General features: G+C 41.0%; 1 protein-coding gene across 1 annotated transcript; it reads left to right on the top strand.

Annotated features, from left to right (window-relative positions):
* The first annotated feature begins 14080 nt into the window (after nt 1–14080).
* Nucleotides 14081–17149, top strand: LOC149420770 (uncharacterized). Its single transcript, XM_089635115.1, has one exon. The coding sequence runs from the start codon at nt 14081–14083 to the stop codon at nt 17147–17149; it is 3069 nt and encodes a 1022-aa protein (XP_089491241.1).
* The last annotated feature ends 712 nt before the right edge of the window (nt 17150–17861 follow it).

The raw sequence follows: 17861 nt of genomic DNA, 5'->3' as shown, positions 1-17861 counted from the left end.
GTAACAGACAGAGACAAAACCGAAATTACTCTTTCTAATATCGAATGGATCCTAAACACTCGTACAGTAATGTGAATAAGACGCATAAATCGGATGCTTTTATATTATTTGCCAATGCTATAAGTCCAGTGGCGGCTTTAGACTTTTGGGTGTACTAGAGTTCTAATATTTAAAAAATCACATTATGGATGTTTTCGTGTCAGAAAACGTTTTGATTTCAAAAATTTGTTTTTTATAAAGATTTTCATGATATTGGTGCTGCCAAACTGAAATTTGTCGATAATCTTTTTACAAAAAACTGAATTTTGGAAAAATATCGCTTTGACTAGAAAACATCAAGAAAACATAGAAAGAATAAAAATGTACAAATTTGCAAAAATTAATAACAAAATATAAAAGATTATCATAATATTTTTTTACTCAACAGTTTTTTAGTTCGGTCCGATTTTTACATCCAAAAGAGTATCATCTCAAGATATATTATTCGTAAAAAAGGAATCTTTACCTAAATTCGGGCATCGGTGTGATTCGGGTGGCAGATGAGATGCCTTATCACCTCTGCAGGTGATCTTTCAGGTCAACTGCCAGGTAGGTACTTCTCCCAATTTAATAAACCGTCAACTTTAGCCATTAGTTTAAGTTGGGTGGAACGTTGGATATTATCTAGCTAAAAATGATACCAGAAGTCATCCGTTTCTAGGATTCCTCTATAATCGAGTAGGAATAGAATCGAATAGGAGTAGAATCTTATTTGGTGTTAATGCCCATGACTCATTTGGTTGAGGTGGCTTATCGGAAAGGATTGTTAATTCTCAGGACTCATTTGGTTATCGGATAAGATTTTTATCGTCATCGTTAAGACATAGACTATAAGTACATAAAAAAATATTCAAAGATAAATAAAATAAAGAAAAAAAAACATGTAGACATTGATGAAAACAGGGGTAGAGGGTTCGTAATATATTTTTAAATAATTTAATGACTTTTTTCTAAGTACATTTAATAAATTGACGAACAAATAGAAGTAATTAGTGTCTGAAAAGATATCGTATTGTGTGCACGTCCTTCTGAAAAGTGAATGTTGTGTGTAATTAATTTTTGAGTATTGGATGTGGGTTGGTTGGTTTGATAGTGTTTTTCGTACTGGACAATGGAAATCGTGTTTTCTGGAAGGTAAGCTTTATCAACAGCAAGCATTTTTTTTTTTTTTTTTTTTTTTCTTTATTCATGAAATATTAATGTGTACAGTTTTTACATGCTTTTCGACTACCACACTAGACACAAGCCCGTATTATGGTAGTCGAAATTTATATACATAGGTTTATATAATTATATAAATGTAATATTTGATAACTTGTTAATCTAAGTATTTTTTTCTTACATGCAATGTATGTGTATAATAGGTGATACTTTTACTGGTTCCCAGTTCAGTAGATTGCTCAAGTGTACATCAACCGTATTTTAAACTGTTGATATTAATGAGATAAAATGAACACAATCAGAAAATAAATAGGTTACTTTACTTGTTAAAATAATGAAAATAAAGTAGAAATTATGAAAATGAACTTGTTGAAATAATGAAAATAAAGATTAATTAATTAATTATTAAACTTTTTTCTTTACAGAATTGAATGAAAAACAAAAATGACTAATAAAGAAAATGAGCTTAATTTAATGATGGCAGGCATTCCTTGAAAAAGTTCCTTCCCTTTATAAATAACCAATTTTGAACACTTATGACATACAAATTGTGAGTTTTTGATTTTCTGATATCAATACTCAGCGAGTTGAATATTTTGGGAGCAATATAAGAAAACTGCCGCTGGGCGAAAGCTGTTTTCGTTTGGGGAATTTTACAATTTAGGTGTGACGAGTAACGGGTGTTAATTTTTTGTTGTGTTTTATTCACCAAGTCATTTTTCCGTATGTATATGAGAATGGTCTTAACATATAATTGTCGAATATCTAATATTCTGAGTTTTCTAAAAAGTGGTTCTGATGGGTTTGTTGGCTTACATTTGAATATTATCCTTAGTAACAGTTTTTGAACATTGTTGATGATTTTGAATAAAAAAAAGTTTAGATGTTCGGAAGAATTTGTGTTCCAGAAACTTTTTTTGAATTCCTCTAACCCTTCAATAATAATTTTGTATTGGGGATCCCATATCACTGATCCAAATTCTAATATTGAGCGAACGAAAGAGACATTATGTTGTGATCAGAATGGCTTAGTCACTTTTACAATGAAGGAAAGATTTTCCATTATTATTCCTTAGCCCCTTACTTCAATACATCTACTTAGTTCTACGTCATTGATTTTGTATGGGAATGTTAGGAGGTTAATGCTTTTGTTGAAATATAATGTGCTACATTTTTTACAGGTTCTGGAACAGTTGATTGTTCCTGAACCTGTAAAATTAATACTGGGCTGCAACTAAATTCTAGGCTGTCATTAATCAGTGGCGGCTCGTGGCTTCTGAGCGTGATAAAATGCTTTGATAAAGTTGAAAAATTCGACACACAAGAATAGATTTAAAAAAAAAGTGGGTGTGTCAAGCCTACGCAAGACAGAAGTGAAACTTCTAGTATTCCTCTCTCTCTATTTTCATTTCATCATCTCTATTTTCTCTCTTAGGTTAGTTTGAAAATTAGAGGTTAAATAATTCAACGACGAAGCATGGATTTGCTTTTTCTAATATTTTCTTATAGATGAATGACGTTCGATTAATGTATAGTTTCAAAAATTTTCAATTTATTCACAAGTATACAATATTACATAAATAACAATATTACAATTAAATATCTCGTCACTACTCATTTTTAACACTGAAATTCTGTACCAAACCGTATGAACCACAATTTATGAATGTGGGTTCTGTTGGTTTGTCGGTTTCTTACCTTTGTCGTCTGCGCCTCGAGCCGGTACAGCCGAGATGTTCCTGGTCTCGAGGAACTGTCTCACCTTACTGCAATTGCTTTCCTCGAAGGTTCTATCGGAATTATCCACATTTTTGGAGGCAGCACTACTCACTAAAACCAGCAGCAGCAAGCTGAACGCACAACACGTATATTTACACGGCATTTTAAACATATTTTTTAAAGTTTATAACAACTTCCTCGACAGTAAACAATATTTATATACTGGAATACGAATGGAACGGCAAAGCGCGCGACGCGAGCGCTCTCGACGGACGACTAAACCAGACTGAACGGCGGACGGACGGTACAGGAAAGCCCTGTCCACGTCTGTACCACAGCTAAGGCATGCGCCAAACAAAATTATACTACCGAGTAAAAAAGTACTTAAATAAAACACATAAAAACTTTTATGCGCATGCTAATGATTTGTTGCTTTTACTGAAAACAGTGAACGGTGAACGGTGAGCGGTGGTGGGGGTACCCGCATTTTCGTGTCGATCCTGACTCGGTTTTACTCCGTCCCCAAAAATCCATTACGCGCCTAAAGAAGTTTCACTTCAAAACAATTTCGGTTACGACGACATCAATAATGCTTTTTTTAAATATTAGCACCCTAATACATCCAACAGTCATGAGCCGCCACCGCATCTCATACACACTCTTCTGATATTCCGATACGGCCCGAGCGTCTTGTTTTACTAATCAGCCTAAAAATCTTCATACAAAAACCAAATATTCGGAAAAAAACCGTTTTCGGTTACATAAACATACATAATGCTATTTTTTATATAATACCGGCTGTACACCACCACGCGTTGCTGTGACTCAGTCTGTCTGTGAACATAGAGAAGAAATAGCGCGTGTTGCTTTTACGTCCAACATATGTAAAAGAAACACGCGTTTTCAGCTGTTTTTCAAAAAGCATGCTTTTCCTGGTCACAGTTGAGATCTATATAACAAAGTATATAAAACACACGAGAACTCGAATACAACTTTGTGTCGAAATTTCAAAGCAATCGGTAAAGAACTTTCGGAGATTTGAGATTTTGAACAGACGAACGTTTTTATTTTTATTTATATTTTTTTATTTATTAACCAATATACATATAAAACATAATTAACCAATATATATACATAATATATAATATAAGTGGTAACAATACCTCCCTAATTGAGAAATTCTCGTGTTTAGGGAGGGAGCACTATCAAATTGACAGTACTATACATACTTATCAGTTGATACAATTATATTCATCTATATATACTCTAGTACACTCAAAACTCAAGAGCCGCCACTTTCATTAATACTGTTGACTTTTTTGTGTCCTGCACAAAAATTTGGAATCTGTATATTTTAACACACGTGCCTTTGATATACAAAATAAACATAATTGATGTACAAAATAAACATCGGAGGTCCGAGATGTGATCCTTGTGGAATTTCTGATGAAATATAATAAAAAAGTAAGCAGAAACCCTTAGCTCTAATTGCTTGACTTCTGACCTGACAGATGATTTGATCCATCTTAGAAGGTTCCTATTATTTCCAATTTTTATCAGTTTTTTCATAAGCAGTTTGAAGTTAATTTCATGTCAGGTATTTGAAATATCCGTGTACTTAGAGTCTGTTTAATTTTTATCACCTATGGAATTTCATACAAAATCTGTGTATTTCAGCAGGTTTGTCTTGACCAACCGTTTTCTGAAAAATCTTTGTTGATTTTTTTGTAATTTTCTGTTACCTTCCAGTTTAGTTTGGCTATGTTGTAGTCACCAGCTAATAAAAACAACCCTTTCGGCTGATTTGTATACAGGTTTGATTTTGATTTATGTACAGGTAAAGTTGTGATTATAGATGTAGTTATTGTTTTGTGGGTGATACGTGCAGCTGATACGTATATTTTTGAGTTTGTTACTGTTACCTAGTATTGGTATCGATATCCAGATCTCTTCAGTACACGTAGACCAGGTTAATATCTGGGCTATAAGAGATTTTGAAGTTGTAGTATTTAAAAAAATATATGTTTTTATTTCTAATAATAAAATTCAAGAGCGTATTTCATAACGTATAAAAAAACAGTTTTTATATTTTGGGTAAGATTAGAATTATTACTTTTATTTGAATTTTTTGCAATGCGGAAATACACAGACATAATGACATTTTTTGTAATAATAGCACTCTAGTGCAGTTAATATATTTTTCCACTCTGAGTAGGATTGACAAGGACATCCTTAAATACGCAACATGAACAGGGTTTCCTAAGAATGGAAAAACTATAGTATTCCACCACTTTCAGGAGTTTACACATTGCTTCAGGGATGAGGAAAAGCTTTTAAAGCGTCTATTTTGAAAGCCAGAGGCCTGAGGGATTAATGTCTCAAGAATTATTAAGAGTTATGAATCAACAAGATTGTTCACTCTGTCATAGGTCCACAGTTATTGATTATATTTGTGAATGATATTGTTCAACTTTTAAAGCAATGTATTATTTTTTTGCTGATGATATATTAATATAGATAGCCAATAAAAATTTAAAGGATGCCTCTGAAAATATAACATAATGACCTAAATTATGTAACGCTTTGATTAAACCAAAACAAACTAAAATTGAATGTTATGAAAACAAAGTTTCGAATTGTAGATAGCGATAGTGGAAATGAACAGGTAATACTAAAAATTGATAGCACGTATTTTAATTCGCAACTGTTTTAAATACTTATTCGATTAATAATCTGATTATAACAATAAAAACACAATCACGCAGTGATTAAGTGAAAGCATTACCCAACTGTCTCCATATCTCTTCGATAATAATGGAAAGATCTGTTAATAAATATATTAAAAACTTAACCGACTTGTTTGTGTACGACTCCGCTTTGGATTTCTGATTTTGTTAAAATTGATATTTTTGATAATTATCTTTTATAGTACCTACGATAAGAACTTATTTTGTACTCTTGTTCCGTACTCTCTGTCATAGATTGTATTGAACCTGCTTATATTTTTCATACTCGGCTCGTTGTGTTAGTAAAAATTGTAAATTTATTTATCAACACAGTATATATATTATGTTTACACGATAGAAATTGGGTAATACCCAAACCTTATAGTGCATTATACACAAACAAACATATTTTTCCGAACGATGGAGGACCTCTGAGCCCTCATCAATGGGTTGCGACCGGAGGCTCGTGGCTTTCACACCTACACGGCTGAGTGATAAAAGGTCTGCCGAGCGTTGAGACAGCCGACATCGCAGGGGATCTCGAGGCTAAAGGTGGTCAGGATGACTACCGCCTTTGCTGAGTACCCTATATATCTAACACACTTCAACAAGGACGTGTGTTATGTGTAAATCATGGAAGAGCGTAAGGCCTTCAAATACATCTGCAATAGTCTCATCTGCCTGCAGAAACATCGTAGCAATCACTAGAAGCAAGGAACGTAGTGCTACCGGTGCCTGGACTTCGGTCAAGGTTCCCGCAACTGCTCACACACGACAAGGTGTGTGTAGTGCTTAGAAGAGCATGCTTTGGAAGAATGCTCCAAAACAACGAAAGAAGAGCCCGCCGCATGCTGCAACTGCGGAGGCCCCTATCCGGGCAACTACATAGGCTGTCCAAAGAGGGTTTCGTATGTATCATCACTCCAGCGGCGACCCAGATAGCTTCAACGCACCGTATCTAGGCCAATGTAGCCGGAGTCTCCGCCTCGCCTACAGCCCCGCCCATAGCAAGAGCCGGATGTGAAAACCGACATCTGCAGAGGATGACACAGATATTACGGCCCTGCTCCAAGGTCTTCTGCGCATGCGATACCAGCTTGCCCGCTGCACATCAAGGGCAAAGAGACTCATCATCCCGATGGAGCTTATCACCATCACTCTCGATGGGTAATTCCGAGGTTTTTTTTTTTTTTTTTTTTTTTTTTTATTTAAAGAAAGCAAGACAAAAATATATATTACAGTAAATAATAAAATAAAATGCAGAAAAAAAAACAGAAAAGTTCCAATAAACTACTTTTCAGTAGTTTGTCAATGGCAACTTTTCACATAAAAAATATCAAAAAAAGATAAAAACTTATTTTACTTAATGACAACAGTGATAACAATAAAAAATAACAATTTGTTTTAAAAATATAAAAACATATACACAACAGTGATAGTATCTACCTATAGTTTGTATTAGACTCTAATACAAACTATTTCTCTCAGCGAGCCAATTTTTCAACATAATATTTGTTTTTCCATTTGTACATTTTTTTTTATTTCAGCAGGTAACATATTTAAGCAACTAGGTATCATGTAGTCCAGTGTTCTTTGTCCATATTTTTTTAAATGTTTAGGTTCAATTAGTCCTTCATTTATCGTAAAACGAGTATTGTAAGTGTGGTCCAGTCTATTTATGTATATAGGGCTATTCATATGCTGAAATATAATTTTATACCACAGAATTGATCTTATTGAGAAAATTTTAAGATTCTGATAAAGGTATGGAACATTATGCCTTTGTTCCTATAAACTTTTATGAGCTAATAGCTAGCTATAGTGGTGGCAAGAGTACTTCTGTAGAAAGTCCACAGCATACGCTTCCAGATTGATGAACTCCTCACTCTAGTAAACAACACAATTATCGATATAATCCTTATATCAGAACCGCACTTCAAACCGAGCATAAAGCTGAGAGTGCCAAGCAAGAGAAAAGATTTAAATAAATTTCGCAATTTAGGACCCATTGTTGTGATTGGAGGTGATCTGAACGCCAAACACAACTAGTGGAACTACTCTAAAGAAAACGCGAATGGGGGTACGCTCTTCCCACCAGTCCATTATCTAAGTTGAGCAAGGTATCTGAACAGATTATGCTCAAGAGGATCGTCCCACACTACGATAACAACAAAACTTCCAACAACCACCACGACCATGACCCACGGACTCACCATAGTAGCGGAACTTATCGAAAAAAAAAATAACGAATACCGTTTCACCGCCCATGCGCTCTTGGACTTATTGAAGGCATTCGACATCGTATGGATAGACGAGCTGGTGCAAAAGTTGCACTGCACTGACAAACCCATACACTTAACGAGACTGACACAGAAATACCTCAAGAATATATCCTTCAAAGTCATCATCAAGAACCGGCTATCGTCAATAAGTTAGATTCCAAATGGCGAGCCACAAGGAAGTTTCCTGGGGCCCATTCTCTTCATCAAACTGACAAATGACATCCCCTGAAACGATTGATGCAACCTATTAATTTATACAGATAACATCAAACTTTACATTTCCTCGCTTAAAGCAAATCAAACCTTGGCCGCTATACGCCTACAGAGGCGCTCGATGCGATATTACAAGAAACGGCGCCTAAAGCTCAACGATGCTAAAACCGAAGCCATCATGTACATAAGGAAACGTACAAAAAAAAACTGACTTCAACATCAAAATGGGAGGACATGTCATTGAATGGAAAGACGAAGTCACATATCTGGGCCTGACTATGGACTCGCGCAACAACTGAAAATCTCACCAATCCAAGATCCACGCCAGAACACGTAAGGCGATCGGCGCAATGAAGCCTGTTTTCTGCAGAAGAAGTCCGCTACATCCTAAAACCAAACTCCATATTTACTACTCGCTTATCCGCCCGGTACTGTCCTATGGTTTTTCTGTATTGAGTAGCATATCACACTCAGACCACATGAGAATATATTTTATCTTGTTAGATTTTTTCTAATTTTACGGGTGTTTCAGGCTAATAATTATTGCTTATAATATATTTTTAAGTCACAATTTATTCATTTGATCCCGCTTTCTTGTTGTTGTAATTATAAAAATATTATCTTTATGTAACATTTAGAAGTGCATTAGCTCTCAACATGCATTTTTGTGATTCACGAATAAAATGTAGGACAGCTTGATATTTAGGGGCTTAATAATAAATATGAGAAATCAATTCCATTTTAATGACCGACATTTGCATAATAAAATGATGATACAAAGTCACGGACATCCCGTGTTATTTCAGAAATCTATACGAGATACCCTTTAAGCACCTCAAGATATAGCTGTAATGAAATTCCTAAAATCTCATCGAATATTAGTCTGAAGATATCTGAAATAAACATAAAAATTAATTATATTAAAAAGCATGTAAATTTGTTTAGATGCTAGAAAAAATTCTGAACCTGACAATTCCACCTGTGTCAATTGAAGAATGTTTAAGAAGCCTATCTGTTCCTCTTTTTATAATATCATTAGGGACAAGCTGTTCCTCCAATATACGGAAACATAGTTTTCTTAGATCTATTTTTAAAAAGGAGGACAAAACGGACGTTACAAATTTTTGACCAATATGTTTACAATGGTACCTAAACTTTAAAAAAAAATAGTACTCGATAAAATATTTACAAATATTAAAAAAAAAATTATAACTCCCTACCAACATGGCTTTTGTTAAAATATATTTACACTAAATAATTTACTAATATGTGAAAACTTTATATCTAACTCTCTAGCAAACAGTTGCCATGTAGACTCAGTATATACTGACTTTAGCAAAGCTTTTGACAAGGTGTTGTTATGATGCGGTTCTAGTTCAAATTTTTTTATATAATTATTAATACTTTTTCCATGTAGTACTGCATCATTACATCTCCACCCGCCTCAATGTTTATAAAGTAGGAACTGGCCTAGTATTGTTGAGTGCAACTTCTAGTTTTTGTCTATTGTTTTAAGGGCGACATCTGGGTGAGTTCCGGGAGAACTCACTTCCTTGCCTGCGGAGAAATCAGATGGTGGGCCTGATTTCTCGGCAGACGACAGTCACAGTTTTCCGGAGTGAAATTGTTTGGGAATGGTTTCTCTTTAATCGGAGTGGCGAAGTCTAATTTTATACGCGGAGATTGCATAATAAAATCGTATAAATGGTGTAAATACGAAGTTCCATAGTGGAATTAGTTCCGTGGCTCGTTCGAGTATTGTAACCACGCGGCATCATGAATCGCAAACGGAGTCAGACGTGTTATCGGGTGTGATCTGCTTGAATCCGACCCATCCTTTATGGGATGAAGAAGCCAGTGGCTTAAAATATTGTGCCCGGTTCCCGGAAACATAAGGATAGTATTCTTTCTCGCGGTTTGGCACTACGCCGACCGCATTTTCACCAGGGCCATAGGGCTATTTTTTCCTTACATAAAGGGAATCCTCGCCAGGATACACGGATGCGACCGCGGGCACCTGATACCTCTTCCTCAGTCGCCAGATTACACAGTTTCCTGCCAGGAGGCGGAACTGACTCTTCCTCTTGCTCCGGCTGGAGCCCCTAGGAGCTCAGCCTGAGGAGGTGCTGCTCCAGCTCGAGTAGGATGTTTCTTAGTTAGCTAGATAGATAAAGCGTGGTCGGAACCGTGGGGGTAAGCTAAAATTAAATACTTAGGTATTATTTTTGACAGCAATTTAAAGTGGAAACAACATATAACCACTACAGCAAACAAACTTAGAAAATTCATTTACTTTTTTAGACAAACTCGCAACTTTCTCAACTTAAGCCAGCTCAAAACAATCTACTATGCACTTTGTCAATCTTTAATAGAATATGGTATCATAGCATGGGGAGGAGCAAACGCTGCCGCCATTGATCCAATATCTAAAGCTCAGAAACTTATAATAAAGATTATCCTCAAACTACCAATCACAAGCAGTTCGGATGAAATCTTTAGGAAAATCTGTGTTATGGACATTAGGCAACTTTATGCTAAAAACATACTAACATACCTCTTCAAACACAAAACTACTTTTGACAATATCCAAACTGCTCGTGATACTAGAACCAAAGGACATAATTTCTTACAAATCCCTTTCGCTAAAACAACTTTTGGCCAGAGAAATTTTAGATATTTTGCAACAAGGCTATATAATGCTCTCCCACTAGCCATTAGACTGAACGAATTTTTTTTTGAAATATAAAACAGACATCGAGTCTTGGATCATTTTTATTTATTGTATAATACTGGCGCACTTTAATACTGTGAAAAGTCACGGGATATTATAATCGTAGGGTTTGTGGAGCTGTAAGTATAAAAATAAGAAAATTCCCCTGCGAATGTTATTGGGAGTACACTTGAAAAATGACGACATCTATCCAATAAAACAAAAACAAAAATGTAGCACCAATTATGTAGAGAATAGCCATTCAAATAATTTATTTTTTGAATGGCTATTCTTGATAAGATGATATATGAATGTGAATGAGGCAATGAGTGTAAGCCAATACTGAGTTGTTTTGCGGTCCATCCTCTCTGCATACCCCTGCGTAAATGGCGTCATGGTTAGTTAGTTAGTTGAGATTACAAAATTTGCGGTACATGTAAGCATTAAAAGACATGGGGACAGTTTTACTATGTATTTCGTGACATCAGTCAAACGATAGTTGCTGAACTATGTGTATATGTACGAAAGTATGTAGTGTATGTGTATGAATGAAATAGCTATATGAAGGGCTCGCTAAATCATGATTAATTAATAAAATATTTTCCGTATCTAGTTTATCCTTTGTGTAACGGACGTAGTTGACCACATTATTTAATTTCATAAAATTTGTTTTACTTTTATAAAATGTGCCTACCCCACGCCACTGGCAAAATCACCACTCCCCGCCACTGGTCATTTTGTCCAATTTTCGGCCCAAGCGGCTTGAAAACTTTGACCCCGAATGGCATCGATACCGTACCGCCCGCTTACCTGCCGCGTGGATCGATGTTCAACATTTTTTCTATGTAAAAATTACTAGGAAAAATCAATTTTTAAATGTTGCAAATGTATGTATTTTACTTGTTCATCCCCTCGGCGGTAGTCAAATAAACACTATTTTCGATATACTACCGCTGAGGAGAGATTAAAAAAACTGTTTTTCACACATATGAACAACCAATTTTGAAAAATATTTTTTTACCTTTTTTGCGTGTACAAAAATCCAGGAACCTCGTAGCATAGTGAATCTTATCTCTTTCTGAGCGCTATGTTACGGGGGACCTGGGAAAAATACTAACTTAACATGTTTTACAAATTTGATCGCTTTGAGATCATATTTACACATTTATTTACAAACTTTTCTTATTTGTTGTCGTATCTTGGCAAACAAAAAATCTAGTTGTCAAGATACACATTCTCATAACTACTATGCATTTAAACTATGTAATTGTCATTCATGTAAGCGTTCAAAATCTTTTCTAACTCGCAAATTTAAGCGATTACTTTCACCAGTGCTGCCGACAAAATGAATATGCAACATTTTGTCGGGGCCTATAAACTCATTGTTGGCGCGGGTACAATCCCCCACCACTTTTAGGCTCCTAGCCCAATGTCGGGCGCGAGTCAGGCTAATCAAATATAAGCAGCCACATAATTGAAAATAAATTAGTTCATCTTTACCACCGAAACCAAGCGTTTTATTATCTACAAGTGACTCCTGCCCAACATCTGCCTCACCTCGCCAAGTCTTCTGCTCCAAGATCTTCTGGTGTTACCTCTTCAAGACCTGCCGGCCCTCCTCTGGAAAACCGCCAACACCAGAAGCGAGCAGAGACGACAGCACACCCAGTGCCCAACATTCACCAAGCCTGGGTGCGGGAGGCAGATTTCATCAAATATACTACTATCATCATCATCATCGGCCGTAAAGGAGCATTCTCATCGGTTGAAGACACGGTTTGGACCCGGCGCCTAAATCTACAGTCTTGTGCGGACTCCCGTCCAGTACAAGTGGTCCTTCGAGCCGGATCCTCACACGCCTTCAACCAGGATGTCTCCAACTTTACGGTCGAGCCGGATCCAAGACGATGGATCCTCAACACCATCTGCAGATGCCCTGGACGCTGGGTCTCAGGCCACGGCTGTGGTTCACGTCACGCCTGACGTAACCCCCCATGCCCACGCCCAGCACTACTCCTGACATGGCACCACCTGCAGATCATGACTCACCGCCCTCCACATCTCAAGAGGATGCGATGGAGTCATTGCGACAACAGCTTCGCAGTCAAACCGAGTACATTGATAGACTTAAAGCAGCTCTTCAATCAGCTCCAACAGCAGCAGCCCCTGCCCCTCCTGGACCTTTGAAGCTCCTATAGAGGTCACCACCATCATGGACGCAGCCCGGCCAATCGAGCCCGGTGCCTCTGGTGGACCAGAGGTATGAGGAACCAGCAGCAGCAGCGCCTGCCCGATCTGGACCCGTACTCCTGGAAGGGTATCCTGCCCAAGGAGGACCCTGGCGCTTCCAAGGGTACAGCCCTGGATGGGTGCAGCCCGGCCAACCGAGCCCGGTGCCTCTGGTGGACCAGAGGTACTCAGCAGCGGCGCAGCCAAGGCCAGCCGGTCCCCCACCCTCGTCACCCTGGCCCAATGCAGGGTGGCCAAACATGATGCAGCCTGGACCCTCTGGCCCCGTACCGCCCGCCCCTCTGATAGAACAGAGGCAAGCCGTACCTGAAGTGCCAGCCGGACCTGTACCTCTGGTGGACCAGAGGTACGCATCACGAGCGCAGCAAGAGCCAGCAGGCCCTGCGCAACCAGCACCCTGGACCATTCAGGGATGCCCAGTACTGGTGCAGCCTGGACCTCATGGCCCTGTGCTGCCCGTACCTCTGCCCCACCCGGGGTACCCAGCGCCGACGCCAGGATCACTTGCCGAAGTTCGCGAGTTCGACAACCGCGCCGGGTGTGTTCAGTGCGGTGAAAATGGCCACCAACTTAGCGAATGTCGTACTTTCGCCGCGAAAGACATAAAATCCCGTTTTGTGACAGTTAAAAGTGCCGGATTGTGCCGAGTATGCCTCAATGGCAAACATTTTACCAAATACTGCAAAGTTAGTGACTGGTGCGGAGTGGGGGAGTGCAGATACCCCCACCACCGACTTCTTCACAACCCGAACTATCGTGAAAATAACAATACAGTGGCAGACGTTCACAATATGTGACGCCACACCGAAAGTGCCGTGTTAAAAGTGGTGGGGGTAATATTGTCGGGCCCCAAGCGACAGATTAAAACCTTTGCGCTTCTGGACGAAGGCTCCACTATCACCCTTATTGACGCCACCACAGCACAGAAAATCGGCACAACCGGACCTACCCGTGAGCTACGACTACACGGATCAAAAAACATGTGCTCAACAGACCTGACGTCCCGCCGCGTGCCAATCACCCTACGCGGCGCCGGAATCTCTGATGAGTACGTCATCAAAGCCAACACCGTCCAGCAGCTCAGCCTCCCTGAACAGAGGGTCCACGGCCGCTACATCACCCCCACACTTCTCATCGGGCAAGACAATGTACACCTTATTGTCTCGAGGGAAGTGCGCGACGTTCGTGACTCTACGCGAATATTGTCACGGACGGCGTTGGGGTGGATCACCCATGGCGGAGGGCCCCCTGAACACGAAGCTGAGGCTACAACACTGGCCCTGCGCGAGGAGAGCCACAAAGACGACCTCATGAGTGATCTCATCAAACACAATTTTGCGATTGACTCATTGGGGATCACGTCCGCCTCTCGTGTAACTGCGCACATAGTACGTGCAAATCAGCTGATGGAAGATACAACCCATCAACTGACATCTGGCCGATGGGAAACCGGCCTTTTATGGAAGGAGAATAATATCACACTGCCTGACAATCGGCAATGTGCATTAAAACGACTGTGGTCTCTGGAGAGAAAATTATCGAAGGAAAAGGACTTGGCAACCGCCTATGCAGCTAAAATCAACGGACTTATAACACAAGGCCACGCACGTGAACTTACGGATCGAGAGGTAGAAAAACCCTCTGCCCGCAAATGGTACCTACCGCATTTTGCCGTAGTGAACCAAAACAAACCAAACAAGATCCGTGTGGTGTTTGATGCTGCCAGCCGCTGCCGAGGGACCTCCCTCAATGATCAGTTGCTGACTGGGCCTGACCTGCTGACTTCATTGTTAGGAAACATACTCCGGTTTCGAGAGGGAAAAATAGCTCTCGCCGCCGACATCAAGGAGATGTTTTTACAAGTGAAAATCAAAAGTGAAGATCAACAGTCACAGTTGTTTCTATGGAGACCAACACCTCAACAAGAACCACGTACTTACATGATGTCATCAATGATGTTTGGCGCTACCTGTTCACCAAGCAGCGCCCAGTACGTGCGAAACAAAGTGGCCCAGGAGAATTCTGCATTATTCCCTGCTGCTGCAGCCGCCATCCAAACAAAGTTTTATATGGATGACTATTTGGATGCGGTCGATACTAAAACTGAAGCGACAGCACTCATCACTACTGTTGCCAAAGTGCTGTCAACTGGAGGGTTCCACCTAACAAACTGGGCCTCTAACGACACTTCAGTGATGGCTACTATCCCGCTTATAGACCGAGCCAGGTCAGCCATCACCATAAACACCGGAGAAGCAGATACCGAGAGAATCCTCGGACTTCTGTGGGATCCTGTCACCGATCGATTTTTATATGCATTTTGCGATGCTGCCGATCCTGAACTGATCAGCAGGCCTACCAAACGCCAGCTGCTCAGCATTGTTATGAAAATTTTTGACCCTGTGGGCTTCGTCGCTTGCCTCACAGTCCGATTGAAGATTCTACTACAAGCTGTCTGGCGATCCAACATCGGATGGGACGACATCACCACACCTGAACACAACGAAAGGTGGATGGACCGGCTGGGACTTCTGCAAGACTGCAAAGTTGCCATACCTCGGCGCTGCTTACAAAACAAAGAGAGCTTCGTCACCCTCCACCTCTTCTGTGATGCCTCAGAGCAGGCATGCTGTGCGGTCGCCTACCATACCGAGGAGATTGATGGGAACACCACAGCCACCTTTTTGGCCAGCAAATGCAAAGTGGCTCCTCTGAAACCTCTATCAATACCCCGCCTTGAGCTACAATCCGCGCTCATGGCGGCCAGACTGGCAGCAACCCTGAAGAAAGAATGTCGCAGCAACATTGCGCGAACAGTGTTCTGGACAGACTCGACAACAGTGTTGTGCTGGCTGCGCACAGATCCACGCACATACTCCGCCTTTGTGGCCAACAGACTCGGCGAGATCGACGAGCTTACCCGCATTGCAGATTGGAGATGGGTCCCTACCAAACTGAACCCGGCAGACATCGGCACCCGAGACGTCAACACTCCTGACCTCTCGCAATCTGGACGATGGTTCAGTGGACCAGCCTTCCTGACCTCAGACGAGGCAGAATGGCCGCGCGAACGGTGCAAACTGCCTCAGCCTGATTATGGCACCTTAGAAGTGAGGCCTCAATACGTTGGCATCACAACAACTGTGGCAGAGACACTGCCCGAAATCAACAGATTCTCTTCATGGCGTCGACTTATTCGAACTACCTGCTGGATCCACCGTTTTATTAAAAGGTGTCGTGGAAAACATCACGAACAACCTGATAAATATTTAAGAAGCGATGAAATCAAAGAAGCAGAGGCCCGATGGGCAAGAATATGTCAAGAAGAGACATTTTATCATGACATAAATGCGCCCCAGAAAGGAGATCCACTACCAAGTGACAGCCGGCTCAAAGCCTTGAGCCCCTTCCTTGGACCTGACGGCCTACTGAGGATGAATTCCAGATTACAAGCCCTCAGTAAAGTGCCTCAAGCAGTGCGGACACCGATCATATTAGATGGTGATCACGCCTATACGCGACTTCTGGTGAGACATCATCACCAGGAAGCCGATCACCCAAGTACGGAGAGAACGATGGCTGAGGTGCGAGGCAGCTACCTTGTGCTGCGACTGCGAACAAATATTCGGATGATCGCCCACAACTGCCCCACCTGCAAGATGCGCAGGAGCAAGCCAGCCCCCCCACTGATGGGGCCCTTGCCGCCATCAAGGCTAGCCCACCATGTTCCTCCATTCACAAACTGTGGACTAGATTACTTTGGGCCGATGGAAGTCACCGTATGCAGACATCGGGAGAAAAGATATGGTGCAATCTTCACACGCCTATCTACTCGTGCCATTCACCTTGAGCTGACAACTTCACTGACCACGGACTCCGCCATCATGGCTTTACAACGCATGACGGCGCGCCGAGGCCAACCAAATGTACAGTCCACTCGGCCTCGGCAAACGCTGTCCTCAAGGTCTCTTCGCGTGGAGCTCGTTCCAGCAAGATGGCTCTGTTCTCAGACAATGGTACGAACTTCCATGGTGCTGACAACGAGCTGAAGGATGCCATCGAATCACTCAAAAATGATACCCGGATGAGGGATCATTTGTCAACAAAGGGGATCGAATGGAACTTCATCCCTCCAATGTCTCCTCATATGGGGGGAGCTTGGGAGCGCCTGGTGCGTTCTGTAAAAACCGCCCTGAAGGCCCTGGCTCCGCGAATATCTCCCCACCCTGGCTGCTCGCCAAAAATGGCAACAGCCAGTCATCCCCATCAAGAAGGATGACCTCGTGATCATCATGGACCCCGCTATGCCCCGCAACAGCTGGCCACGCGGTCGAGTCCTTGATGCCACCCCTGCTGCAGACGGCCAAGTGAGGACCGCCAGGATCCAGACGAGCACCGGAATTTACGTCCGCCCCGCTGTGAAGCTCGCTGTAATCTTGCCGGCCCCACCTACCGATGCAGCCTCAACAGTACCACCAGCCCAGCACCATCCCAGAGGGACTGGCCGCCGCGGACTGCGCCGTACCAACAAACGTCCTATTTTTTAGTTTAGCATAGCTAAACGGGGGGAGTGTAACGGACGTAGTTGACCACATTATTTAATTTCATAAAATTTGTTTTACTTTTATAAAATGTGCCTACCCCACGCCACTGGCAAAATCACCACTCCCCGCCACTGGTCATTTTGTCCAATTTTCGGCCCAAGCGGCTTGAAAACTTTGACCCCGAATGGCATCGATACCGTACCGCCCGCTTACCTGC

This window comes from Hesperophylax consimilis, chromosome 9 (assembly GCF_061612785.1).
Source record: "Hesperophylax consimilis isolate HC1 chromosome 9, BYU_Hcon_1.0, whole genome shotgun sequence".
Taxonomy (NCBI): Eukaryota; Metazoa; Arthropoda; class Insecta; order Trichoptera; family Limnephilidae; genus Hesperophylax; species Hesperophylax consimilis.
The sequence above is the reverse complement of the archived record's forward strand: the minus strand, read 5'-3'. Positions and strand labels throughout refer to the sequence as shown.